We start from the raw sequence: 26,226 nt of genomic DNA on the forward strand, positions 1-26,226 counted from the left end.
GATCACCATGATAGCCCTACGTAAAACGCCATTATCTCTCGCCGTCGCTTCCTGAGCGCACACTCCGTCCCGGTGATGTCACCTGGACGGGGTTTCTGTGTGAACCGAGGCATTGTTAGGATTTCAAATGAGATCAGAATGATGTCACTCAGCGCAGAATGAAAGTGTGCCTGTTTACCGGCATTTTACTTCATCCTCAGGTGTACCGGAGTATGTAAATGTGCTGCTGGGAAGCATCACATACATCAACCGTGACAGGAGCTCCCGTCTCCCTCCCCAGGGTGGAGATGAACTTCCTCGACCCCCCGCTCGGAGCCCGCCGGGACTCCCTTTCCGATTCTGTCAGAACAGCGCGTCCATTGTTTGACGGACGCTCTGTTTTTTTTTTTTTTCTTTGCGAGGTCACTCGGGCTACAGGTAGCGGAAAGGACAAGATTAAGCGCTTCATTGGGGGCGACCGACAAGAGATGGGAGAAATAGGCGGGGCGGTGAGAAAAAAAAAAAGGGTAATTGTTAGGGGAGACGGGGAGAAAAAGTGATTGAGGACAGACAGGGAGGAAGTTGAAAATGAAAAAAAGAGGGGAGATGAAGGGAAGCAATTATCTGCATACGTTTCTTTGTGAGCTCACTGATGCGTTCAGCGGGGGAATGGATGGAGTCTGGAAAGAGAGAGGTGGTCAAGGGTGATTACCTCAGCCCAGGTTGGGTTGCCTTTGATGGTTTGGTGGCTCCATCTTGAACATGCTGTTGACCACGCCGTGCATCATCGGCACCTTCCTCACCGTTAGAGATGCGCGGCGCGGTGTGGCGCGGCGCGCACAGGTGGGCACAGATGTAGCAGATGCCACTCCTGCAGATGTGTCACCGACTGATGACCATCAAAGCGCTGCAGCTTCATGTAAGCGTGACAAAATGCAAGATTTCCTCTTGGAACATCTTGACTCAAGCATTTCATTTTAACGGTTTTATGTGTGAACCTGTTGACAAATACAGCACGGTGCGCCGGTTGCTCTCAAAGAATCCCATACACTGTTTGGGCTTGAGGTCGTGTGTGAGTCAGTGGGCAGCTGTAACTCACGGGGCCTACCTGTGGGCGTAGCTGGCCTAAATCCACCTACTTAAGTCTGCTTTTTATTCACTGTCACATAAACAAATACCAGCAGAGCCAGTTCACTTCCAAACCACTCCAAACATCTTCAGATGTCCCAGACATCTGCTGACCTGCAGCCCGCCGGCTGGATTCCAGCAAAGCTACACTTTCGTGTCTGCAGGCGCGCGGCAAGGTGTGTGCGGCTGAGTAAGCCTTTTAATTTTTCTGCGCGCCGCTGAGGCCGGGGTGCCGTCGGACATATCTAACGCCCACGCCTTTTTTCGTACGAGCCTGCGTGTTTTCATAGGATGTATGCACTCAAGACGCCGACCGACTCAAATACACATCGGGTAATACTCGCCCTTCGAGCGCGCATATCCGAGAGCGGGCTCGAACTTGCAGCGCGTTCACTCAGCAGGTCTTGTGTGTCTTTGATATGCCTGACCCGCTTTTATTGTTTTTTCTATATTTCTCTATAAGACGGGTGGTATGCAACTGATTAGACAGATAAAAACACCCTGGAGGTGCGAGAGAGGAAGAGAAGAAGGATACCGAGTTCTCTCTTGTCCCGACACATCCCGGCAGTGAAGCTTTAATCTGCCGGGCCTTTATGCATTTAAACTGCCCGATTAGGAGCGGGCGAACAAGTACTTTCCCTGCCGGCCTCAAACGAAAATAGAGCTTATGCTCAGTCATTGTTTTGTTTGTCTTTTCAATGCCTCGGAGACACACACTTTGATCATCCGCTCTTAAGAACACAGTCATGTTTAGCTCGTAAAAAAGGGAGCAACGTGGTTGAATTAAGTTTATGTAACATTTTTTTTTACTATCTCACAATAGCGCGTGTTTGTCAGTGCCACTTAAAATACCGGTGAAATTAGACAGGTGGTAACAGAACTGCATGTCCGAAACGGATAATAACAGGAGCGAAATTACAGTAATCCAGTAGGAAGTTTATGTGTAAAGTCTGATGATGAGCCAAACTAAGCTATTAATAGATTATCAATTCCACTTCTGCTATTGATCCGGTGTCTGTTTTTTTTTTTTCCCTCGGTTCGTCTCAGATAATCAATTCTGAGATCGCTCTTTGGGATGCGGAAAATCTTGTAATGGGGTGCTTGACAGGACAATAGACCCCCCCCCCCAAAAAAAAACAATATTTTAAAAGCGTTTGAGGAGTTAAGAGTTGATAAGTGTTTTGCAAAGGCACTGAAATGAAACCTCACAGAAAAAGGTGTCGTTTTTAGTGACTCCAGCGGGAGTTTAGTCAGAAGTGGCCGATGATGAAGAGGCTTACACACTCGGGAGGGTGTGTGACGCTCAGGTCTGTGTTTGCTGAGGTCATCCAGAGTTCCAGGCTTGTCTTTTTGGCTAAGCTGCGTGTTTGTCAGTGACTAATGGCCTCAGATGGCAAACCGAACTCCGTGATTATGGCCGCTCTGTCTTTTCCATCATGCCACTCTTCCACAAAACGAATTCCTCAGCGTGCACAGTACATTTCTGTGTATGCCTACCAACGGAGTGTGAAAGCTGGAATGTAATTCTTTGCTGTGTCTTCTCCGTCTCACTCACTTCCGTCCTTTTTTTTTTTTTTTCCCCTTCTTTCTCCTTTTTCCCCTTCAGCGACATATTCGACGCCATGTTTCCGGTCACTCATATCGCGGGAGAGACAGTCATCCAGCAAGGTATGTATGAATATTCAAAAACAAAACGTGGCTGCACTTGATGTTGGGAGTTACTCACATCAGCGTCATCAGACTGTCTTATAGTTGCCGTGGTGACACATATGTGGCTAACTAGCCATCCTTGCAGCAACAGTGCCTTCATTTATTAAATGTGGTAAAAGCATTTTGAACATCTAACACATTGCAGATCGATCCTTTCAACATGTTTGAAATGTTCGTGGAAGTCTCGTGCACGTCTCGCGCTCAACTTTGTCATTCTCTGCAGCCTAGTTTGTTGTTTTTCTAATCACACGTCAATCAATAATCAGTGTGTCTTGTGACACATAGTCACGTTGCGGAGCGGAAAAAAATAACAGACCATAACAAAAACGTAATTTTTTTTTTTCTCTTTGGTATTTTGATCTGCGCCAGCCGGCAGCCGCAAATATGCGCACGCTGCGCAGATGAAGTGCACGTTATTCATGTCGTTCTTTGATTTTATTTGAGAAATACCAAATAAGCCACCGTGTCCGTGTCCATTCCCCGGCTCTTGTCGAGCCGATGGAAACAAGACGACAGGTGTTGAGGCGGATTCTTAAAAAGGCCGCTCTGCTGTGACAAAGGCAGGAAGGAGCTTCATAGTTTCAAAGACACCTGATGAACAGCTGACTGCTGTTGAAGCCCTCATCCATCAGCCAAAGTGGCACGGTGTCGGTAAATAATGATGTCACAACAAAACAGTGAAGATAACTGCGGGTAAAATTACCCTGATAGCTCAATTTTCGCAGATCTAACATAAGCCCGGTAGATTTTTAAGTATTTGAATGAAATCCCTTTGTCTGCTTGGCAATTCACAGTAACCGCCATGAACTTAGCTGACTAAAGTGATCCCTTAAATTGGTTATTTGAATAAGTAAGAAAAGACTAGTGTCGCCCTCCCGTAGGGGAAGTTTCATATCGCTAATTTGGGTCCATCGGTTTGCTTCTCGTTGCCTAATGCACAAGAACTTTCATCTCCTGACGTGTATTTTGCAGGAATGCAGCAACACATGGCATTTTTCCACTACAGGACTGTCTCAGAAAAGCAGAATATTGTGATAAAGTTCTTTATCTTCTGTAATGCTTTTAAAAAAGAATTACTTTTTCATGATATTCTAATATTTTGAGATAGGATTTTTGAGCTTTCTTAAGATGTAAGTCATAATCAGCAATATTAAAATCATAAAAGGCTTGCAATATTTCAGTTGATTTGTAATGAATCCAGAATATATGACATTTTTGTTTTTGTAATTGCATTACAGAAGATAAAGCACTTTATCACAATATTCTAATTTTCTGAGACAGTCCTGTAATCCCCATTAAAATCTAGAAGTAGCATGTCAACTAGCTGAAAACACAGGAAAAAAAAAATGTGCGTTCAGACCCGATAAAAAAAAAAAAAGAAAAAAAAAAAACAAAACACCCAGGTTAAGCGTTCAAACGGCGCGAAATGGCCCAACGCACATTTGCTTTGTCACCCCAACCCTCTTGTCGACAGTATCCAGGAGTGAATAAGCCCTAATTTGGTGATAGCACAACTTTGGAGGCCTATCCGTTATATACACAATCCAGGTATACGATCCGTACGGCGTCTGGACTACTGTGCAGCTTCAGGGAATCATCAGCCCGCCGCTGCCCCATCACACCCTATTTAGACACGGCTACAAGTTGCAGACTCCGACCCAAGAGGGATTGAAACAAATTTGGAAAATCTGCGTATAAATGTCGCCTCACTGTTTCTCCTGGCGTGTTTTTGCTTGATACTTTGCATCCATTAAAAAAAACAACAAAAAACACTACTTCTGCATGTTCACTTTATAGATCAAAACTGTACAACACACCTTAGGATCTCATTTCTCCAAAGCCCTGCAAGCATACATGTACGTGTGTGTGTGTGTGTGTGTGTATGTTCCCGTGTTCAAATATTTGCCCGGACTCTTAAGGCACAGGATTGCGGAGGCGCAAAAGAAAGGTTTGAGAACTGAAGTGATAAAAGACAGGAAGAGTTGAAGAAAAGAGGGACAGAGTGAGAGGGAACTGAAAGAGAGGCAGACGAGATAAAAGAGGGGCTGAGACAGATTGCAGAGGGCCAGGTTGAAGCAGGTCGTGTGTGTGTGTGTGTGTGTGTGTGTTTGTGTGTGTGTGAGAATTCGAGTTTGGGGTCTTCGCTAGGACAAACCTTCACACACACACACAAGGAGCATTTTGTGTGACAAAAAAAAAGAGCCTTGTGATTAATGAGCACTCTTCACTTAATATTAATTAACCGTTTGCACTCCTGTGAACTTTACACACAGGGTGTACCAAACCTTTCAAGTCCTCAGGCCAATACACACTCTATACATCCACACACACACACACACACACACACACAGAGTCATTACTTCCCTCTTTAGTACTTAGCAAAGCATACACATGCATACTTGTGTCATGTACCCTCATGCATCATTACCCACTTGTATTTGCATTTATTCTTTATTGTAAGAAGTAGCTGCAGGCAGAGTTTCCCGGTGCTTATGCATGTGGCTGTCAATCCTCAAATCACCCCCCCCCTCCCGAGCCCTATGTAACGGATAGCATAATTAAAGGAACTTTTTTTTTGGGGCCATTTTTCAGCCTTATCTCCAGACGGGATGCTTTTAGACATCGGCCCGCCATCGGCTCCCAAGGGTTGTTTCAAGTTGCCTTGAAAGCACAGGAGATCCAGTCAGTAAACCGGACGACGTGTAGAATCGCCCGCCGTGCACATTTCTTAGCTATCTGGCGATTATTTGCAGTGGACCAAACCTGTTTGACACGAGGAAAGCAAATATTGTCTTAACTGAACCGCTTCCTTTTCATTTTGCAAACGGAACACCCTCAACAATCAATACTGTATACGTTTTATCTGAGAGCCCACGCCAGTTGTTTGCCTCGGTTGTTGAAACTGATTTATCCGCTTACGTCCAAGCCAGTCGCTACACCGTCGCTGCCCATTTTCTGAAGAAAGTCTTTTCCATCTAATCTATGACTGTTTCCTCTGTGTCTTTACCTGGAAATGGAATCCGGCGGTTTGCTAATTATGGCTTTCGACGGCGGCGATCAAAAGCTCGGTCGGGCCGTCACCAAAACAAACAGCTCTCCTTTACCACGCAATACGTGGCAGGAGATGTTGCGATGAGTAGCTGAACGGGCCATTTGACTCGAGCCGCCGTCGGCTGAATTCATCCTTACAAAACCAAACGATACCTATATTTAAAAACTAACATTTAGCATCGCTAATGTGTCGCGAAGTTGCGATTTTGTTTCAAAAGAGTGCATCGCAGCGCTGGGAGTGTGTGTGCGTGGTTGTGTACGTCTGTGCGTGCCAGCTTGTAATATGATTTATGACTTCACTCAAAAGAACATCTTTAAATGATAATGTCGTCGCTCTTGCTCGGCAGCGGATCAGAAATCTCCTCGCCAAAGTCGGCTCGGTGTTGCCAGAAAACAAAATGTCACGTTGAGTCATCGCAATATAGGAATACGCGGATCTCAACGTGTGATCGTCGACCGATTCGACGAAAATTTAGATCCACGCCAGAGAATTTGCACGGAGAGGATTCTTAAGAATAGCCTTTCGGTTGGGTTGCAAGATTTACTGGCTCGACATTTTCGAACTATTTTCCATGGTTTACCCAGTGGAAAGCCTTATTACTGAACCCGGCAATAAAATTAGAAAACCTATTTTAAATTTTTTTTTTTTTTTTTTTTAATGAAGAGCTATTTGTAGATCCACAGCTATTCAATCCCTTCTTTGAGAACGAAGCAATGAAAGTGTATTTCCCCCTCTCGTGTCCTCCTGCAGGTGACGAAGGAGACAACTTTTACGTGATTGACCAGGGAGAAGTGGACGTAAGTGGCCGCCGGGCACAAACACCAAAACACACTTGTTGCCGGTCAGTGAACGCGAACAGCCTTCCGCCGGTTTATTTCCTGTGGTGCGCCGTGCCAGACGTCCACCACAGTGGGAACATCCAGACTTCCCCCGCTCAGGCTGAGACAATGTTTCCCCCTAACAATGGACAGGTTGTATTGGGTTTCCGGTGTGTTTTGTTCACCTTGGAAGGTCAGTTCCGCTCTGATGGCAATCTGAACGCGGCCCTATACGAGTGCCGAGCATCGCTTTTGTCTTAGCCGCGCCGACACGGGGCGGCGGAGATAAAAACGGGAGCTGACGGAAAGTTATACAGGAAGTGACCTTATCGTCTCACAGCGACGAGCGGGACAGGAGGAGATCTGCCGGGTTTGCAGGGGTGCGACAAAATCATCCCACCTGAGACACGAGAAGACGGATTCCTTAAGTGGAAACGTTGTCTTGAAAGAAACTCTTGCAGCGATTGTCAGCACCCGTTGTGCTTCCTTGGTGGTGAAGTGTTGTGCCTCATCCAAGTTATAATTAGTGTTGTTGCCATACTCAAGTGAAATAATTATAGTCTGTCAGTGTAATCTGCAGACGGGGGAGTTGTGTTCATCTACACCCCGAAATTTAGGCCTGGTTTGGGATTTAAAATGAAACAAAGCCATCGTATTGGAGTATCTGTTGTCTTCTAAAAGCGCATCCTTTTTCGACCCACTTGACACCACTCTTACGCGATTGCAGGAACATTCGCGATTGTCGCGATTGCGACAACCAGGACAAATATTATCTTGGTCCAAATAGCCATATGTGGACCTTTTCGAGTAGAACATCAACCATTTTTTCCCCTGTTTGCGGAATGCTAAATAGCGAGGATCGCCGTGAGATCAGGAGCCCTTCCTGCTAAATGACCCGGCGGCCCCGGATGTGGGCTCTTCTTCTGCTGCACATTGACCATCCCTCTCGGATGTGTAAAAGCTCAGATGATTTGCAACACTGCCTCTCTAACCCCCTACGCTAACAAGCTAATCAGTGTCGGAGGAGTTAGCTTGCAGTGGCAACAATCTTGCGGCCACCTTCTTTTTTGTTCTGTAACACTGTTTCTGGCCGGCGCTCCATATGTGCAGCGTCGCTCCGCGTCTTAATCGTCTCCATCTAGACGTCCAACAACAGGTATGTCCTCCAGGGATTCATCAGAAGTCACTAAAGGCCTCTTTTTCGCCGACGCGCCGCTGTCTGTGTCTCCTTCAGCTCACCTCCTTGCAGACAGCTGTAGCCGCAGCTCAGGCTCGAAGAAACTTCCAAGATCGGTGCCGAGGTTATTAAAGCGCGGAGATGTCTTTCATTATAGGAGGGTGTAAATCTGCTGGCATCCCATAAACCGCCTAAACATTGCTAACCACTGCCACTGAGTAAACACCTCTCCATGTCTGCAGACGAGTGCCTTCGCTCACAGACAGGCCGAGACACTTAAAGAGATTGATCGCGATATCTGCGCACCGCTGCGAAATGTTGGCCCGCATGTGGCCCACATCTGTTCTAATTTGGGTTCTCAATGGGGTAAATATGTCCAACCTCCAATAACGGTGTCGTCTGGGATCACGTGCGACCGCCTCGGAGCGTCGAACACCTGACCGAAGTTCAGCCGTAGTCAAGTTAAAAAAAACGTTTTTTTTTTTTTTTTGGACTATTTTTAGTTGTGTGAGGAAATCACAACTGATTTACTTCTCTTGATTAATTACCTCGGTTTTAACAGAAAGAGGTTTCTGATGGGTTAACGGCCCCGTTCGCCGGTTCCAAGTCCGCCTCAATACAGCGTCGTGTTCGTTCCATAAATGATGGCTCCCATTTACCGTAATGCTGAATCAGACACTCATCGCAAAACAAAAGAGGACAGACGGTCCATCACAAAACCCTCATCCAAATGTTGTCAGCATCTGCCGGATAAAAATACAAAATGGCCGCAGCCAACGCGCCCAACTTCAGCGCCGAAGTCCAGAATCCAGTCGGTAAAGTCGCGACGACCTCGCGCCCGTCTTTACGATCCACGATGCCGCTTTTTACGCAAGCAATCATTCCAGGAGAGAGCGCTTGCTCTTTCCATCTCATGAACACGGCGTTTCGAAGTTACATAAAATAATTGCTTTCGAATGACAACAAGCTGAGATTTATTTACTATTTTTGAAACCCGCACTCGCACTGCCTATGAGAAAAATCAGTGGAAGTAATCACAAACAGAAATGCGCCGTAACGCCGGCTGCTGCTCCACCTTCCAGCTCTCATGATTTGTTGCTTCTCGATTACCACCAGACACTCGTAGATGGTCCCATATTCAAAATACGTGCAAGTCGCAACGAGTCGGTCTCAGCTCGAGTTGTAAAGACTTATTGTGGATTGTTTCATTGGTTTACATAGCTCTACCTGGCGGGCTACGTGATAGCCTTAAACTGTGCTACCACATGAGATCATGTGTGACATGCATTTTAAGAACATTCAAAGACTGCTTGTCAAGAGATACTTGAGGGAAAGAAAACTACTACCTGCACGCACCGAGGCGGCCCTCCATAACACTCGTGTCATTGTTCTCCGGAGCTCCCTCTCCATCCCAGATAGCAGATAAAACCTTCCTTCTTCTCACTCCCTCTGTGATATTAAGTCAACAAGTGAAACCATAACAACCTCGGAGAAAGCCCCAATCAGTACCTTGTGCTGGATGTGGTGGTTAAAAAAAAAAAAAAACGAATCGAGTCGCGTTTCCGTGTCGCCCGGAATACGCGAGTCCACTGAGACCCCAGAGTGCAAGCACGGATTCCTGCGGAGTTTATCCCCTCTGCGACTGACAACTCAAAGGGAAGGTCCCACACGAAGAGATGCCAGGGGGAGACGGAAGGGATTGAGGGCCTTTTAAAGGGTCTCATCTCGGGGCTTAGTCGGGATCAAATCTTTAGAGACGAGCCCAGCGAGCGTATCAAGTAGCCCGGAAACGTTGGAGGGAGAAGAAGAGGAGGAGGAGGGTGTCTGGGGGCGAATCGGCATCAGCGCATGAGGGACGTTCTCTGTTAAACGAACCCAACTGACACCTTTTTACCAAACATCTCCAAGAATCCCATCCTGTGGAAAATCTTCTTAGCCGACGTCATCGTTCCGTCTTATTCGGCCTCTTCTCCCCGTTTTCTCCGCAGGTGTATGTGAACGGGGAGTTGGTGACCAGTATCGGAGAAGGCGGGAGCTTCGGCGAGCTCGCTCTGATCTACGGGACCCCCAGAGCCGCCACGGTGAAGGCCAAGACCGATCTGAAACTGTGGGGAATCGACCGGGACAGTTACAGGCGCATCCTCATGGTAAGGACCTCCGCTCCCGCCGCCGGCCAGCTTTACTGCACAGGTTGTTTTTTTTTTTTTTTTTTTTTTTTACAGACTTGTAACACAAACAGCCCATGTTTAGCTCTGCAGCGACCTGTATGAGTAGGCCTTCTTTCAGGTTTACTGGGAGTCACATAACTTTTGCCAGCCACAGGCAGAAAAAGGCAGGCAGTGAAACAGCAGGCAAGCAGGTCATTAGGTATCATGCGCTTGGGGAACAGCTGCAGACGCACACTGTTATTTCTGTCTGATTATATATGTATTTTCACAAATTTCCATGAGTCTAAGCCGTCGTGTTCGGGTTCACGTTCGGGTTAATGCTCAAAAGTGCAAAATATCTGCGGACGACTTCGGTTGAAGAAAAAATACATTAAAAATTGGTGTGACGAACACGCTGCACCCGAGCGTGCCTTCACGCTTAAACACACGCTCCGTCCAGTTTTAGTTGCCTATCTTGCCTTTTCAAACGTTGAAAAAGCGTTTCCTTGAAAATATAAGGCAAAAGATGAAGGGAGGAATATTGGCCGGGGTTGCGGGTCACCTCTAATGCCTCCACACACACTTCCAACTCCAGGAGCTTATCTAGTAGGAATGTCTAAATGTTTAAGCTTTAAAAGCAAGGTGTTTTTCAGTGCCAATATAAGGACTAATTGCTGTTTATGGATGTGTGTGTGTGTGCACAAAAAGCCTCAAATTAACCTTTTGCACACACTCGACCACCGCGACTGAAGTGTGTGCAGGAGATGTACAAGGCCGGATGAACATCAGTGCGTGGAAGTGTTAGCTCAGCGCGGCGCTGGCACGAACCTGCCGCCACTCATGTCACCTCTTAAGCACATAGTTAAAGTGAGGGCACGGTTTGCCCCGGTAACCTTTCTCTGAGAGGATTCTCAAAAATCTCTCCGTCTCGTTCCCTCATTCCTTTCCAGGAGCCGGAGGAGGGGAGTCTGGGTTAAGCAGAATTAAATTATGTGAACCTGTAGTTAATTACTGCTGTTTTTTTTTTTTTAAGTGTGGTATTTTGGCATTGTATCAAGCCAACAAAACATATTATGTGTGTGTGTGTGTGTGTGTGTGTGTGTGTGGTTGGGTGTGCGCTTTCCCACTAAATGCCGTACTGTGTCTGCAGCTAGTTAGTTTGCAGCTCAGGAAGGTGTGCTGCCACGAGTTTTCTTCAGGCGTCATGGATTGATGGCTCGTGCATACGACAGGATCTTCGGGATAGGAAATGGCAAAAAAAAAACAAAAATAAAAAAACCCTCATTTTAGCTTTTTTTTGTTTGTTTTGCTGTTGGAGTTGATAAAACATAAAAGATAAAATGTGTGCAGTTGCAGGCTGGCAGTTAAATCACAACAGCACAAGCAGTTGGGGAACTCTTCAACTCAAATCAATGGGAAACTGTTCTTATATTTTTGTTCTACCAGGAATTGAACATACAATATCTCTGGTGCAGTTTGTAGTCTAATTCTTTAAAACAGCACATTTTCAGTTCAGAGGTAGCACAGTGGTTTTTTTTTGTTTTTTTTTTCTTCTGCCTCAAAACATGAAGTTCTGTGTGGAGTCTCCATGTTCTCCCCGTATCTGCGTGGGGTTCCTCAGGGTTCCTCCTGCAGCCCAAACACATGCAGGAGGTTCATCGGACACCCTAGATGTCCCAGAACCGCGAATGAGAGAGTGAACGGTTGTATGTCTTCAAATGCGTCCCTGCGTGGCCCGGCTTATGAATGAATGGAAGGATTTTCAGTTCACATCCAGAGGCACCAACATCTGACGGCACCTTTGGAGCTCAATGATTGAAGAAAACCAATACATCAAATAGTCTGGAGATCGAGTTGAATCTCTAACTCTTGGTCTTGTCACGGAAACCAGCAGCCACCTCGCTTTCTGTCCTCCTCTGCACTCAGGGAGGCTTTAAGTCAACAAAGTAATATCATTCCTCACACTTACTACACTCTCCCTATTGTGTCGCTGCCAGTCACACAATACCAGGTCTGTTGTTTCATCGAGTATATATAACATGTAAGGCAACAGACGAAGCCATTAACAAACTGACAGACCACTATCAACAAACAGAACACAAGACGAAAGCAGATGGGGGGGAAATGATACCGAAAAGTCACGGTGTCTTGGATAGAGATGAAGGCGATAGGGACGGGCTGTGAGATGTAGCTGGTTTACACTGGCCCGCCGCCACGCCTCGGCGCTTTGATGATTCTGCCTCAAAGACAGCAATCAAGACACAAAGGTGAGTTCATGTTTAACCGCTGGAGAAGCGAAGGCAAGAAATGCCAAGTGGGCCAAAGAGTTTCACGTGTGAAGTGTAGAAAACTCCCAAGTAGACGGTGAGTTATGTGTAGGCACAGAAAAGTAGAAGTCCTCCTGCATCTGAAATCATTTTTATAATCCCGACAGTTGAAGGTAGACCTTTCTGTTTCATCCTCCGACGTAAAATTTCTGCGTTAGCATTAGCTTAGCCTGCCTAGCCTCCTTAGATCGTCTTACGTCACGTAAGCGGGCTAAAGCCGTCCGACTCTGCTGACCAGTCTGAGGAGAGCCAGTGGAATCAGGCCTCCAAGTCAACATCACCTCTGTACGTCACCCAGTTCCGTGTTTTTCGCACTATAAGGCACACTTAAAATCCTTCAATTTTCTCAAAAATCAGCCATGCGCCTTATAATCCAGTGCGCCTTATGGTTGGATTCTTGTTGTGCTTACTGACCGCCAACCACCTTGATGTGTCACACTGTGCTCAAACATCTGTCAAAATGTTTTAGCGCGACTTTGGTAAGTGACCGTTGTGGTACCGTTCCCCCCTGACACGGGGACGGCGTGTTAAAGCGGGTCCTTGGTTGAATATGAGTTGCAACGCCAGGCGACGTTAGATGACTCATGATGTAGTGCGTTGTACCAACCTCACGCTAACTTCAGGTGTCCGCTATCGCTGGCAACCATAAGCCAATTAGAGAACAGTACGTAGAACACTTACTTTTTGTAATAGCTGTATGTTCTGTGTTTCAACAGAAAATTACTGTACATTAAATAAGGCACCTGTTAAGATACATGCTTAAACTCAAGGCGTTTATCAGTCATGCAAGGGATTTTGGGAAAAGAGCAGCAGCCAAAGATTTCAACAAGAATGAATCAAGGGTACGGAAGTGGAGTAAAGAAGACCAGACAGAGTTTCTGAGGGAACAAAGCGAGGTGGCCACAGTTAGAGGACAAAATTAAACAGTGGGTTATTGAACCAGTGAATAAGTTGAATAAAGTTTGACAAACTGACTATTTTGTTTGGCTTTATATATGTTTTATCATGCGCCTTATAACACAGTGCGCCTTATAATGCAGTGCGCCTTCTGCTTCACAAAATACGGTACGTGTTTGTGTGTTTACAGGTGTGTGTGAGCTCGTAATATAAGTTATACGTGCGTTTCTACTTGCTTGGTTAGTAAGCATGAACTTTTGCCTCGTCAGAGACAGAAATGAAACATTAATGGTAGAACTGAAAACAGACTTCATACAAAAGGCCTTCACACACACACACACACACACACACGCACACACACGTGCATTCAAATAATTCATCCAGGAGGGAGGCAATGCAGGCTGGAAATCCTTTAATCAAGTTGTTTACCACTTGGAGTTCGCCATGGGCTCACTTGAGAACATTTTCTCCCCTTTTAAGAGAAAATGTGAAATGATATGCAATGAGAGGCAGCGGCGGAGCTTAAGGCAGTTATGCACTAAAGACACCCCAAGCCTCGCCGTATCATTTCCATATGCAAAGGCAGACACACGGAGGACAGCGGCGTTCCTCGGTGGATGTTCTAACTCGTGGTCCACACAGAAGGAGGGAGGAACGAGGAGCACAGCGAGGGAGGGGGTCCTCTGGGTCTGGACTTGTTATGAAGCACCTGATTTTCATGGCAGAGGCAAGGAGGGGAAAGTCCCCTGCCTGGTGGGTGGGGTGGGCCACACACACACACACACACACACACACACACACACACACACACACACACACACACACACACACAAGAACATTACCTAACAGATCATACACACCTCTATTAGTATGACCTCATGAACTGTTGTTAATGATACATTACACAGTAAGGCGGTTTCTCTCGGCGATATGTGAGGGATTTAGTCTTTCTAAGCTACTCTTCCCGTGCAAAAAATGAAAAATGCGACGAAAGATTGCATGTTTGTCTATCGGCGTGAAATGAACCAATTTGGAAACGGTCTGGGTCGACCGCCGGGACAATTCGATGTCGTAGAGTGTGTGTTTTAACCGTTCTCCCCCCCCGGCCTCCTTGTCTGACAGGGGAGCACCCTGAGGAAGCGGAAGATGTACGAGGAGTTCCTCAGCAAAGTCTCCATCCTCGGTAAGTTCATCTCGCCGCGAAACATGACGTCGGTAATTCACTTCTGGCTTCTCATGTCTGGAAGCATGAAGCGGTTTGCACGTGTCATGCGCTCATGTTAAAGAACGAGTCACGGAGTTCAGAGTGCAGGTAATTAAATCGACTAAGCAAGACGTATATTGTAGATTAGTCCACATAAACACAGGCCCATTCTGTCACATAAGGCTCCGCGAGATCTGTGTGTACAGTTCTAATCTTAATCAGCGTCGGTACTAAAACCAGTCACACTCTGCGCTGTTGCCTTGCGGACTCTTTAAGAAAAGGGAGTTAAGCTAAGCCTCTCTTTCCCACTGGAATTTGGATGAAAGCGGCTCCACAGGCCGCTGAGTTTTGAGGAATCGCAAATGAGATTCATTCAGACTTTCAATACCGGTTACAATTGGAGCCGACATCTCGTCCCCTTCCACCTGACGCTGTGTGTGCCGTATAGGCCGAGGCCGTGCCCCCTGTACAGAGTTATTAGCTGGCTGAGTAAACACACACACTCGATTCGGGGTTCGAGGAGAACGTCTCGGCGCTCTCTTTCAATCCGCCTCTTTTCTTCTTCGCCTCCCTTTTTGGCAGCCTTGTCAAGGCCTGTATTCACAGGCTGAAGTGCGTCTCCTCTCCGCCGTCCTGTCTAAATCGGAGGAGGGTCGGGAGGCGGCCGTGTTTTTGTTTGTCTTTGATTTTCGAGATAGCCATGAAATTGGGTACAAGCCCTTGATGTGTCGGAGTAAAGGGGCGACAACATACGCTTTGTCACGCGCACAAAGGCCTCGACATCCCAATGGCCAGTATGCGTGCTATGAATGTGTCTGGCGAGGTGATCCGAGTGGGCGCAGGCCCTGCCAAGCGTGAAATGTAGGTTCTTTACTCAGCACATTTGTGGATCGTGTTACCTCCGGGGCTGTTAGGGATCACCTCTATAGGATCCGCCGCCGTACCTCGGCGGGACAGGGAACATCCATCAGGGGCCGGCAGACGCCACGGCCCACCGGGGTGGGACACCGGACACCCGCGAACCTCTACACTTCTCCCTGGTTAATCCCAAGTAGATAACCATTTACGCATACGCACCGACGGACACACAGCGGGATCAGTTACCAGGCGACTCGGGAGACAATAGCCGGGGACAAAGAGACTCGGCCGTACCTTTACACCTTTAACTCCCCGTCTTAGTCGAATCAAAACACGGTCTCCTCCGTTTCTGTTGACGAAGATAAAGCCGAGGCATGTTTTCACTGCAGCATTCCACTCATGGATACATAAACTGTTTAAGATTAAGCAACGATTTGCTGAACTGTGAAAGAAGGATGGGCGGCGAGTAGATATTCAGCCTCCAGTGGGCCCTGGGTCTAAAAATAAAGAATTTTTCAGTTGCTCAAAACTCCCTCGGTCGGAACATTTTTCCCAGTGAAGATGTGTAACTATCCATGCTTTTGGTTTCTATGTGAAAACCATCAGCTTCTAGAAATATCCCGGGCTAACCATGTCACTGTGCGTGCGGTTGAAAAGTCGGAAAGACAGCTGTTGCCACTGCCTCGAACAGAAAGATCAACAATACTGAAAAAGATAAAAGATGCTATTTCTAGGCTTTTTTTTTTTTTTAACACATAAAAGCGGGACTCTCTGGCAGATGGTCATCGGCCGCGCTCCTCTGGATTACGCTACGAGTTTTAAGTCGTTTCTGCGTCCGATTTCAAGGTTGAATAAATGTCATCCTAATTATTAGCTATACGTAGTACAAACACCGACAGGAAATATCCCGGTTAAACCCGATCCTCCTAAACCGCCGATTATCGCAACAGTTGAGCAAACACCGATTCGGTCCACGTGTCTTTCCGCGAAAGACGTACCTGCTGTACTTTTTCCCTTTTCGGAAGTCTCGCCCGGACACTCGGCCGGTTCAGGTCTTGGTCGGGAGAAGCTTTGTTACGGGAATGTCCGATTTTAATTATCTCCAGAAGAGACAGCTCTCTGTCACCACATTCAGAATGAGAAGAAAGGAGGGTTTACAGATTAAGGGGCTGGTTTCAAGGTGTTAAGCTTTACGGAGCACAAAGAGAGGAGAGAAGGGATCTGGGCCGTAATGGTCTCTGATGAATGACTGGATTAACCTGCTGCGGGAATTACCCTTCCATCGCTCTTTGAGGAGGAGAGCGAGGGGGCATCTTCACGGGCCATGAATCCGACCAATACGTCGCGCGTCCTTTTAAACGTCTGTTTGACCGCCGCGAAGATCACCGGCTCATTCAGGTGCGCTTTCTCCGCAGGGTCTCTGGATAAATGGGAGCGTCTGACTGTGGCCGACGCTCTGGAGCCCGTTCAGTTTGAAGACGGAGAGAAGATCGTGGTCCAAGGAGAACCCGGCGATGACTTCTACATCATCACGGAGGTGTGTGTGTGTGTGTGTGTGTGTGTGTGTGGTGAAAAGACAAACGACTGAATTAGTTTGACTCCTTCTTCTTGTCATTAATGAAATCGACCGTCCGTGGCCGAAAGCACAATTGTCCGGTCACAGATGAGCGGCGTGGCAGCGTGCCTCCATGGCGGCGCCGCACATGTCCGTTTTACAGGGAAATTCCTCGGCTCTCTGAAAGGAAAGGCCTCCGAGCTCCAGATTTGTCCCTGTTTACCGAGTAAGAGAAAATGATTTCCTAATCACTTCCTATCGTGGAGACTAGAAAATTGGGATGTATTTTTCCTCAGGACCCAACCCTAAGCGCAACACGTTTTCTAAATATTTATACTGCGCTGTTGCATTTGTTTGTCCTGTGTATTTGAGTCACGGCTTTGAATGCTGCAGTGTTTCAGGCATCCATGACAGACGCATTTTGGAATGTATGTATTTGCTCGGCGTTCCTTTTTCTTCTGAGCTTCACCGGTGACTTTCACGGCCCGTTCGGCCGCGGCGGCGAAAGAAAAGAGACGCTCTCCTCTGACGGCGCTGCGATTTCGGGATCGGTAAAGAGTCGCTTTTTCAGAACGAACGCGGCGGCGTGCGGCGTCCCTTAAGCGCGCTAACTTTACTTTCCCGCAAGCCGCGCGCTTTATCTTCGCAATCTGCCGAGCACCTTGTCATCGCACCGAGTCGCCGCTGAGCTCGGCGCTTTCAGCGACCGTTCCAGGGCGCTCCATCGCCTCAAGCCATCGGCCGCCATACCTCGGCCTGATGCAGCCCCCCCTCATACCCGAGGCTTTGTTGAGATGGGGCCCCTGGTGCAGCTCCGCGAAGGGCCCCCCCGCTTGTCATCCTAACACACTTTTGATTAACTCCATACTTACACAGCTTTCGCCAGGGTCGAGTCAAGAGGGCCCCTCTTCTTTTTTGGGGTGGGTTTTTTTTTTTTTTTTCTTTTTTCTCGCCCGCTCATTCGTCCTCTGCGTCTCGGCGTTACTTGAAGGTTAGTCTGTCTTTCTCACATTGTCACCGTGTCTGTCAGTGATTATTTTTATCTCGTTTCCCGTCCGTCAACATGTGAGCAGTTCATTGGTTACAGTTCATAGGAGTGGTTTGGTGCCGCTAAGCCAAAGGCGGGTTTTATCAAAAGTGCTGAGTGATGCGCCGCGCTTTTCCCTCCAACCTTTGGGCGCTTCGGCAAACTCTCCCTGATTCGATCAAACCCTCACGCCATCCTTTTTCGTTTTTTTTTTTCCCGTTCTTTCACTCAATGCGGTGAACCTTGCGCGCATATATCTTACATCTAAATTATTGGAGAGATATCTGAAGAACTCAACCCCGCTATTATAAAGTTCATAAAGCAAAAAGGTGATCTGGGGGGAGGATTTCCAAATAAATACATTCCTAAAACCTACAGCTGGATAAAGATGCAGCTCTGATGAGACATTGTTCATAAAGTATGATTTGAATTAGAGCGAGTAAAATACAGGCAACGTGAAAGCTGTAAGTCACCCTAACAAAGTAAAATAGTGGATAAAGTTAGTTTCCAAAGTAGGACAAGCAGAGCCCGTTGCTTACATTTCCCAGACCTCCACCGAGGTGGTGTTTATATATACGTTAACACCTTCTCTACTCTGATTTGGACATTCTCTCGAAATACCAAGTGAGTCGTTTGCGCGCCGACGTTCAAATTCTGCCAGCTTCTTACGGGAAGGTGGTTTGTGCGCAACCCGGATGCGGAAAAGCCAAAAACACGGCTTCCTCGGCAAAGACCTTACAGACCGGGTTATCGAAAATCACGTTTCGGCTGACATTTTTTCCTGTTCTCTGAAAGTTTGGTATTTTCGCAAAGCAGATCTTCCAAAAGCGAACGCGCCAGCATGAGCAAAAATACCTGTGCCGTATATCTCCGTCCATGTATTTACAGATGGGCCTGCATAAATCCTGCACTCACCTCATATTGTGCAACCAGTGCTGGTCAATTTTGAAGCCTCCAATTGAAGTCTCTACAGAAATCCCTTAAAAGCCAGTTTGTCTGCGCGGAAAATCCGAAGGATACAAATATAGCAGCACGCGTCTCTCACACACACATCGGTCGACATGTACATCTCATAGAAGAAGGCAAACATGCGGAGGAATCACAAGGCTCATCAGACGGAGGGACGGGGGAGGCGGAGAGGAAGCATGAAAGACCAGCATGCAGTCGGCGGCGGCGGCAAACATCGCATTCCAGTTTCTCAAACCGGCCAGTGTGAGGCTCTTTTTTTTTTTCCCCCCACAAAACAGACCTGTTTGCATCTAGAGTCATCACTGTCCTCACATTTACGCTCTTTTTAGTTCCCTTCCACACAACTTCCATCGGGTCCACGTCCACGCCAGCCTCTCCGTATCCCGCTCTCGCCGAAGCCGTCTCTCGACTTTCTCGGGCCCGACTTTCCCAGAGCGCGGCGGACTAGGGTGGAATGTGTGTTGCTGACTTTCACACGGGGTCAGGAGACCCGGCCTCCCGGGAGGGAGACAAAATAGAGAGGGATGAGTCAAAGAGGGCAGGGAGAACGGAGAGGAGCCTTCGTCCGAGAGGACCACGGGCGGAGGAGGAAAAAGCGGATTTCGCTTTCTCTTGGACGTCTTGCCCTCCTGCATTCCTCTCCTAATGAACGCACCTTATTTCTCTTTAGCGAAATCACACTGAGATGTTTTGTTGAGTCACAAATTTGCTGCTTCCCTCCTCCTCCTCCTCCTCCTCTTCCTCCTTCATCCTCCGTTTCTTTCTCACTCCCTTTTGTTATTCCTGCGGTTTTGTTGCATCGGCCAAAGACAAACCCCACAATCGCTAATTGCAAGCCCGCTGATGGGAAAGATTAACAAAAGCCGAGATATAGAGCCATCACTTTCTTTGCCTGTCGGGAGAAATGGGGCCCTAATGAAAAGTGACATGTTTACATTTTTTCTCACACTGTACAAACAAGCCTTTACAGAACTCCGGGGCCGTGAAGGCTCAGCCTCACCTTCGCTCGCAAACCCTCCTTCTATTTCCTACTTTCGCTCTCTTGTCGAGACGCTCGCCGCCGCCCGAACCGATGCGCAGGAACTTAAATAAAAGGCGAGAAGAGAGAAAAGAGAGGCAGCTCGCCGGGTTAAAAAGGAAACCACGCTGTTCTAGTGTGTGATTTTATTTTTTTTTTCTTCTCGGTCCTCACTTGGGCTCGGGGGTTCTTTAAAAAAAAAAAACCAAAAAGGCTGCATTTTTAGCCACATCATTTACAGAAATAATTTGGTTTATTATGCCCGAATAAACCACTTAACAGGCCCTCCAGACTAAAAGTGCTAAGATATCACTTTCGGCGGGGAATGCGGCCGCACTGGGCAACGAGATGAAGTCTAACAAACCGAAGCCGTTTTGCCGTAACCTAACAAACCCTGGGCAGAAACGCTCCACCGTGTGCATTTCATGGGATTTATTTCACCTTGAGGAGGTTTTATGTTCGCGTGTCGGCTTCTATAGAGTTAAAAAAAAAAAAAAAAAAAAAGAACACCCACTGACCGTACAGCGCTGGAAATTGGATGAAACATCTCCAGATTAGCGGAAAGATGGAAATTGCAGGGGCGAAATTGTAAGCGGTGTAAAAAAAAAAAAAAGAGATGTGAATGGGGAGAGAAAATGAGTCTGACGACATATTGAATCTCCAGTGTTTACAACCAGTTGATTCCTTTCCTTTCCATTTATGTCTAAACAAAGGGTGAAACTGTGCAGCGCTGTCGAGTACAGTAGTTAATTCATGAACAGGCCTCATCCACTGTGGTCCAGATAACCATCTTGCACTGCACCAATCTAGGAGCGGCGGTTTCATAGATATTTCTTTTATAAACATTTTAGATGCGAGTTACCGCGCTGCCTGACATAGGCTCCGCTGGAATGGCAACAACAAAGATTAGGTGAAAGAACATCCCGAGGTCGAGGGAGAATGAAGAATATGAATAAATTAACAAAAGAAGGAGATTCCTGACGGCGGAAAAAAAGTTAATGATAAATCCCTCACCTCGCTCAACGATTACAAACACAAAGGGCCGGTCAGATAAAAGCGCCCTTCATTCATACTTGTGCCCGAACGCACGAAACGCCGCCGTCGCGGTTGCACGCAGGAAGCGCGGCCTGCCGGACCGTCGCCGGGAGATGGAGGGCGGTCGTATCCCGAGCGGCGTCTGCACCGCCTCACACAGATTACACACACACACACACACGCATGAAATCGCCTCGGGGTTTAAAAAGATAAAACCTCCAATATGGTTTAACTTAATCAAGACCCGTTAATCTTTACCTTTGTGCTTGTGACTGTACGCACACTTGCACTCAGACAAAAATGACTTCATTCATTAACTGGCTTGATCCTCGGTGTATAAAGGCGGCGTTAAGCTGCATTTGCTTAATTGGGTTTCGGCGCGTGCATGTAGGTTACAGAAACGGACCGCAGGTTCCGCCGGAGCCGTAGAGGATTTGTCTGGGCTTCGAGATCCTCGGGGACCTCCCGCGGGGTCAAAGGGCAAATATCAGACGCCGTATCGAGTTGCCGACGAGAGCGGCGGCCGGGGGCGGACACGACGTCGGGATCGACGGCGCTTTCGAGCTCGGTTCGATCGGACTTAGAAAACGCGCTCCGAGCTGCAGCCGAAGTCGGACAGAACAGAAAACTTGCAGATGCGAGGTAAAAAGATGCTTTGCGCGTAAATATTTAAATCATAATGAAGCTGAAACGCGCCTCCTCAGCAGAGCGCTGCACTCGGTTCATGGAGAAATAATCACCGACTGATAGCCGTCGTTGTTGTAGCTCCGTCGGAGTGCAAAATGGATTTTTCCCAGCTTGAAGGAGGATTACTGCTCCTGTAAACACTGAGAATGAGGCACTTTTTTTTGTTGTTATAATGACATGGTGAGAAAGGCTTGATTTGACACTCCGCTCGACTAATTGATTGATTGATTAGCCGGTTCGGGGCTATGTTTAGAAATGAAAATCAGTTTTCATTCTAATTACGATAATTACAGTATGGAATTGCAACCACTTCCCAGAGCTGAGTGTGCTCCCGTAGTTTCTAATGATGCCCTTCCATTTCTCTTCGAATTCAAGAAAAATATCAGCGTGGCAGCGCGCCCTATTAGCGACGAGCGCATTTCCAAAAAAGGCACCGAGTCTTTAGTCGCTCTTTGTTCGGCAAAATACTTTCCGCTGTAAATTTTGTCCAAAGACAGCAACGCGGCCTATTTATTCCAGCATCTTGACATGAAGCCCTCGCTTTAGCGTGGCGAAAGGCGAAAGGAACACAGCTTTCATTAAGACGCCCGTTCTGAGGGACGCTTATTTGAACCGCAGGTACAAAGCATTCACGGCGCTGTTCAGAAACGGCTCTTGAAAGTAAAACGACGTCGTCGCCAATACGGCGGGATCTTTATCGACAGGGTAGCAGGGATGCCTTCCCGGCGCAGAGGAGAGATTCTGCAGCGCTTGTTTTTGACATTCTTACCCGGCGCGGCACGGGATGACGCCCGCGCACGGTTTATTCTCGGCCGAAACTCACCGAGCCACACACGTCCCTTCCACTGAAACGCAGGCACATCTTTGTGGCGCTCGCAGGAAGGAGCTGGCAGTTTTGGGGTCCTCGTTAAACTTCATTATATTCATATTTAGCATTATAAGCCCGATCAGCCGCGGGAACAGAGAGACGATTAGAGGCGTTGAGCTCGCGCTGGAAACGTCCGCTCCGCTTTACCACCGCGTCCAAAACAAGCCGGGGAGTTCCCCCCGCTGATGTTTTACTTGCTACTTGCATTTATTTCAGCATATGTAAATGTCCAGATACAGGCCAAAACACATATTGTGCCACTGTCTAAACAAATCCGAGCCAAACGTCTGCGCCGTCACGCATACAGACACACTTTGTGAAGTGTGCCATTTGGCACTTCCATGTTGGTTTATGCATATACAACGTGGAATCGAGTACGACGCCAAACCTTTTGAGGTAGCTCTTATGAAAAGAATAAAAAAAAAAAAGCAAACATAATTCTTGTATACACGTACAACAGCTGCAGAGTCCGAAGTGTTGTCATCAGCCGGGCAGCGCGAAGCAAAATCAGACTTTCTCAATTAAACTATTTAGATGACTCACACGGACCTACAACTGCCAGTGAGCGGTGGATAAGATGTGTAGCTCGGTTGTTCCGAGCCCAGGCGCTCCGTCCAGCAAAGATCAGCTGTTGAGTTTCTTGCTGGATGTGCCAGCCTGTGTGTGTGTGTGTGTGTGTGTGTGTGTAGGGGGGTGCATTACATTCCGCATCCATCTATATACGCCGATGTGTTCCATTTTACGGTGGTTTGTGTGTGCGGTTGTGCGTATGCAAACACACATTTGACACTGTGGGTTGCTAAAACGATGCCGCTGGAATATTACAGTCAGTTCGGGACACCATGTTGGCTCTCTTTTGCTTCTTGTGCAATGCAGATGTTTCCATTTTGTGGCTGAATGTTGATATGGGGATTATGTGACGGAGACACTGAGGGACATTTCAGTCAGTTCAGTCTTAAACTGGATTTGATGTTTGTATTTATTTCCCTCTGGAGGAAATAAAGCTGGAAGAATGAGAAACTGGAATATCTGAGAGTGCGTCGTTTTGTGTTTGGAGCCGCACTCGTCCCACGGAACAGGTGTCCCTCTCACAAAAAGGGGTCAGTCAAATCCTATGCACCTGTGGGTTATGAAGCGTAGGAATTTCTCCTCGGCTTAATCCTCCTGATGATTATTCAACCCCTCTAAAAAAAAAAAAAAAAAAAAGAAAAAGAAAAACGCTTTTTTCCCCCCGTCTCACCCCCCCCACACACACACACACACACACACTGCCTCATGTGGTTCCTCCTTTTCCCTCCCTCTCCATCCTGTTCTCTCTTTTGTCTCCATCCCCTCGGTCTTTCAGTGCCTCTCACAATTCTCTCCTTGTCTGTTCTTGTCTCCAGGGAATCGCCTCTGTCCTGCAGCGCAGGTCTGACAATGAGGAGTACGTGGAAGTGGGACGTCTCGGACCCTCCGACTACTTTGGTGAGGCGTTCTGGGACGATTTCTACATTCGGCATGAACGTGTGTGTGTGTGTGTGTGTGTGTCACCGGTTGGATGAAAAAACAAGAAAGCTAGCATTTATAAATGTCACCTATGAATCATAAAAGGGTGGTCACTCTGGGTCCCGTATGGTCATATAAATGAAAAGAATTGAAAAATTAATGGAATCGTTCACATTTTAATTCAGACTGTTAGACTTTATGGAGAGGACGCGTTTTAAAAAAGCTCCAAGCTACTTTTTGAAAGTAAAAGCTTGTACTGGGAAAAAAGTCCGTACAGTTGAATTGGAGCAAATGTTTCCGTGGAGACGCTCAACACGAATAACACGCAGGAGGATAAAAAGCAAACTTGTCCTCAGGTGACAGCGGACTGTACCGCCCGCAGAAATCTGCATTTTATTACGGCCGGCTTTCAAACTCATTTGCACGGGGAATCAAACTATCTTCAGTGGCGTCGTCGCTTTTTTCGTGGACTTGAAACCCGTGAGTTCTCCTCATCTCCACGCCTTCCCCCTCCAGGTGAAATCGCCCTGCTGCTCAACCGCCCGCGGGCCGCCACCGTGGTCGCCCGCGGGCCGCTGAAATGCGTGAAGCTGGACCGGCCCCGCTTCGAGCGCGTGCTGGGGCCCTGCTCAGAGATCCTCAAGAGGAACATCCAGAGATACAACAGCTTCATCTCCCTCACAGTGTGACGGATTTCACGGCCCTGGGCTCCACCAGCAGGGGTGGGCAACATCAGCATCGGTTGTGGGAAGCGGGTGAGGGTCGGGGTGGAGGCGTGGGTTTTACATTTACAACGACGGGTGCTCATTTCCTGCTTTTGTTTTGTTTTTTTTTCTTTTCTCCCTCCATTTTGCTTGTTTCTTTCTTTCGTTCTCTTGTGCACTTTGACTTGACCTGTGCCGTCACGTAGCTTTATGTCCAAAACAACACGCGGGAGTGTACGTTTCAGAGCGAGTAGAAAGAACGATAAACTCTCCCTATCTTGTAAACGAGTCGCACATACAACTGTATGCGATGCCTGCTCCTCGACGGGCCGAGAACGGGCTTCGCGCACGTTAATTCAAAAAACGGAAAAATGCCGGAAAGGAGAATGCAAAATACTGTCCCGGATTTGTGATTTGCCTGTTTCTCCGACTGCACGTCGCCAGTCGTAGGGTCACGTCGGCGCCGCGCGAACCGCCGTTACCGAAAATGTAGATGTACCAGGAGAGACACGTTGGCTGTTTTGGCTGCTTTTTCTGATTATCATTGCTTTTTAAGTGTGCTTTCGCTGCCGTTCGCGGTCGTTTGAGGCAGTCGTACGTTCCTCTCCAGGTTCCCGCCCCCCCAAAATTTTAATTATTTTTTCCCCGAAAGGGTCGAGTTTGATCTTTTTGCTGAGGCACAACCGTGGCGTCGGTCCAGCCCGCTTACACGTGAGGAGAATCTCCCACATGATAGCTAGCATACTGTATGAGAGCACACTGTCTCAGGACTGAATGATTTTTCATCACACACACTCTCACACACACGCACACACATGTCTTACCTGATGCTTTTCAAGCAAATTTTACTTGTGTTACTAAGTTAGGTGAAAGCTTTTGCACCATTTTTGCAGCAATGGGTCGATACGGCAGTTTGATTTTTAAAACACAAATTCCCTCTATGTTCTATATATATATATATTAAAGAAAGAGGTTAAAAAAATAGCTTTCCTATGATTACGGTCATCTGCCCACGTTGCACAACTGATCCAGCAACCGGTGTCGCGTAAAGTGGGATCTTATGAAAATAATCTTTCTGTATTCTCTCTCTTCTCTGTATTTTTTCTTTCAACGACCAAACCATCTTAAGCAAATAAAGATAAGCTTCTAAAGTCCTCTCCATCTGACTCATTCTTCGCGAACCCCCGGACCGCCGGCAGGTTTGACGTGCACGGAAACAACTCCTTGGACGCGGCGGTGACGCTCAGATCCCAAACCGATGGGGGATTTACATCACCGCCATCTCTTGGAAGGAGCGACAGTATTCCAGAGGCTCCCATCCTTGCTTCTGCGATCTCCTCCAAACCAGAACCCCCAGGTACCCCCTCTTCATCCTCCGGGGGGCCCAACGTCCACCCACAGTCCCTCTCACAAGTGTCAGTTGTTAGTCAAAGTCGGCCGATGGAGAGTTGCCGCGCTCCTTCCAGCCGGTTTACACCACCTTGGACAAAAGCAGCTCCGGCTTTGACACATTCCTCCTCATCTTAATGCCCACTAAATCAAGTGAGGAATGCACCCCCCGACTCCCCGACACTGAGT

The 26,226-nt window shown here is 47.5% G+C and overlaps 1 protein-coding gene across 2 annotated transcripts in view; it reads left to right on the top strand.

Moving 5' to 3' along the window:
• The window catches only part of prkar1b (protein kinase, cAMP-dependent, regulatory, type I, beta), a 64,329-nt gene extending 38,530 nt beyond the window's left edge, over window positions 1–25,799 (top strand). For both annotated transcript variants that reach the window (XM_086175501.1, XM_086175502.1), the window contains 7 exons: window positions 2,714–2,775; window positions 6,620–6,666; window positions 9,853–10,011; window positions 14,358–14,418; window positions 16,713–16,834; window positions 23,842–23,923; window positions 24,461–25,799. In XM_086175501.1, the coding sequence (XP_086031627.1) occupies window positions 2,714–2,775; window positions 6,620–6,666; window positions 9,853–10,011; window positions 14,358–14,418; window positions 16,713–16,834; window positions 23,842–23,923; window positions 24,461–24,633 (706 nt within the window). In that variant the 3' untranslated portion in view covers window positions 24,634–25,799. The remainder of the gene's footprint in view (window positions 1–2,713; window positions 2,776–6,619; window positions 6,667–9,852; window positions 10,012–14,357; window positions 14,419–16,712; window positions 16,835–23,841; window positions 23,924–24,460) is intronic.
• The last annotated feature ends 427 nt before the right edge of the window (window positions 25,800–26,226 follow it).

The sequence above is a fragment of the Fistularia commersonii genome, chromosome 28 (assembly GCF_037954325.1).
Source record: "Fistularia commersonii isolate RoL2024-O1a breed Wild chromosome 28, RoL_Fcom_v1.0, whole genome shotgun sequence".
In the NCBI taxonomy this organism is placed as follows: Eukaryota; Metazoa; Chordata; class Actinopteri; order Syngnathiformes; family Fistulariidae; genus Fistularia; species Fistularia commersonii.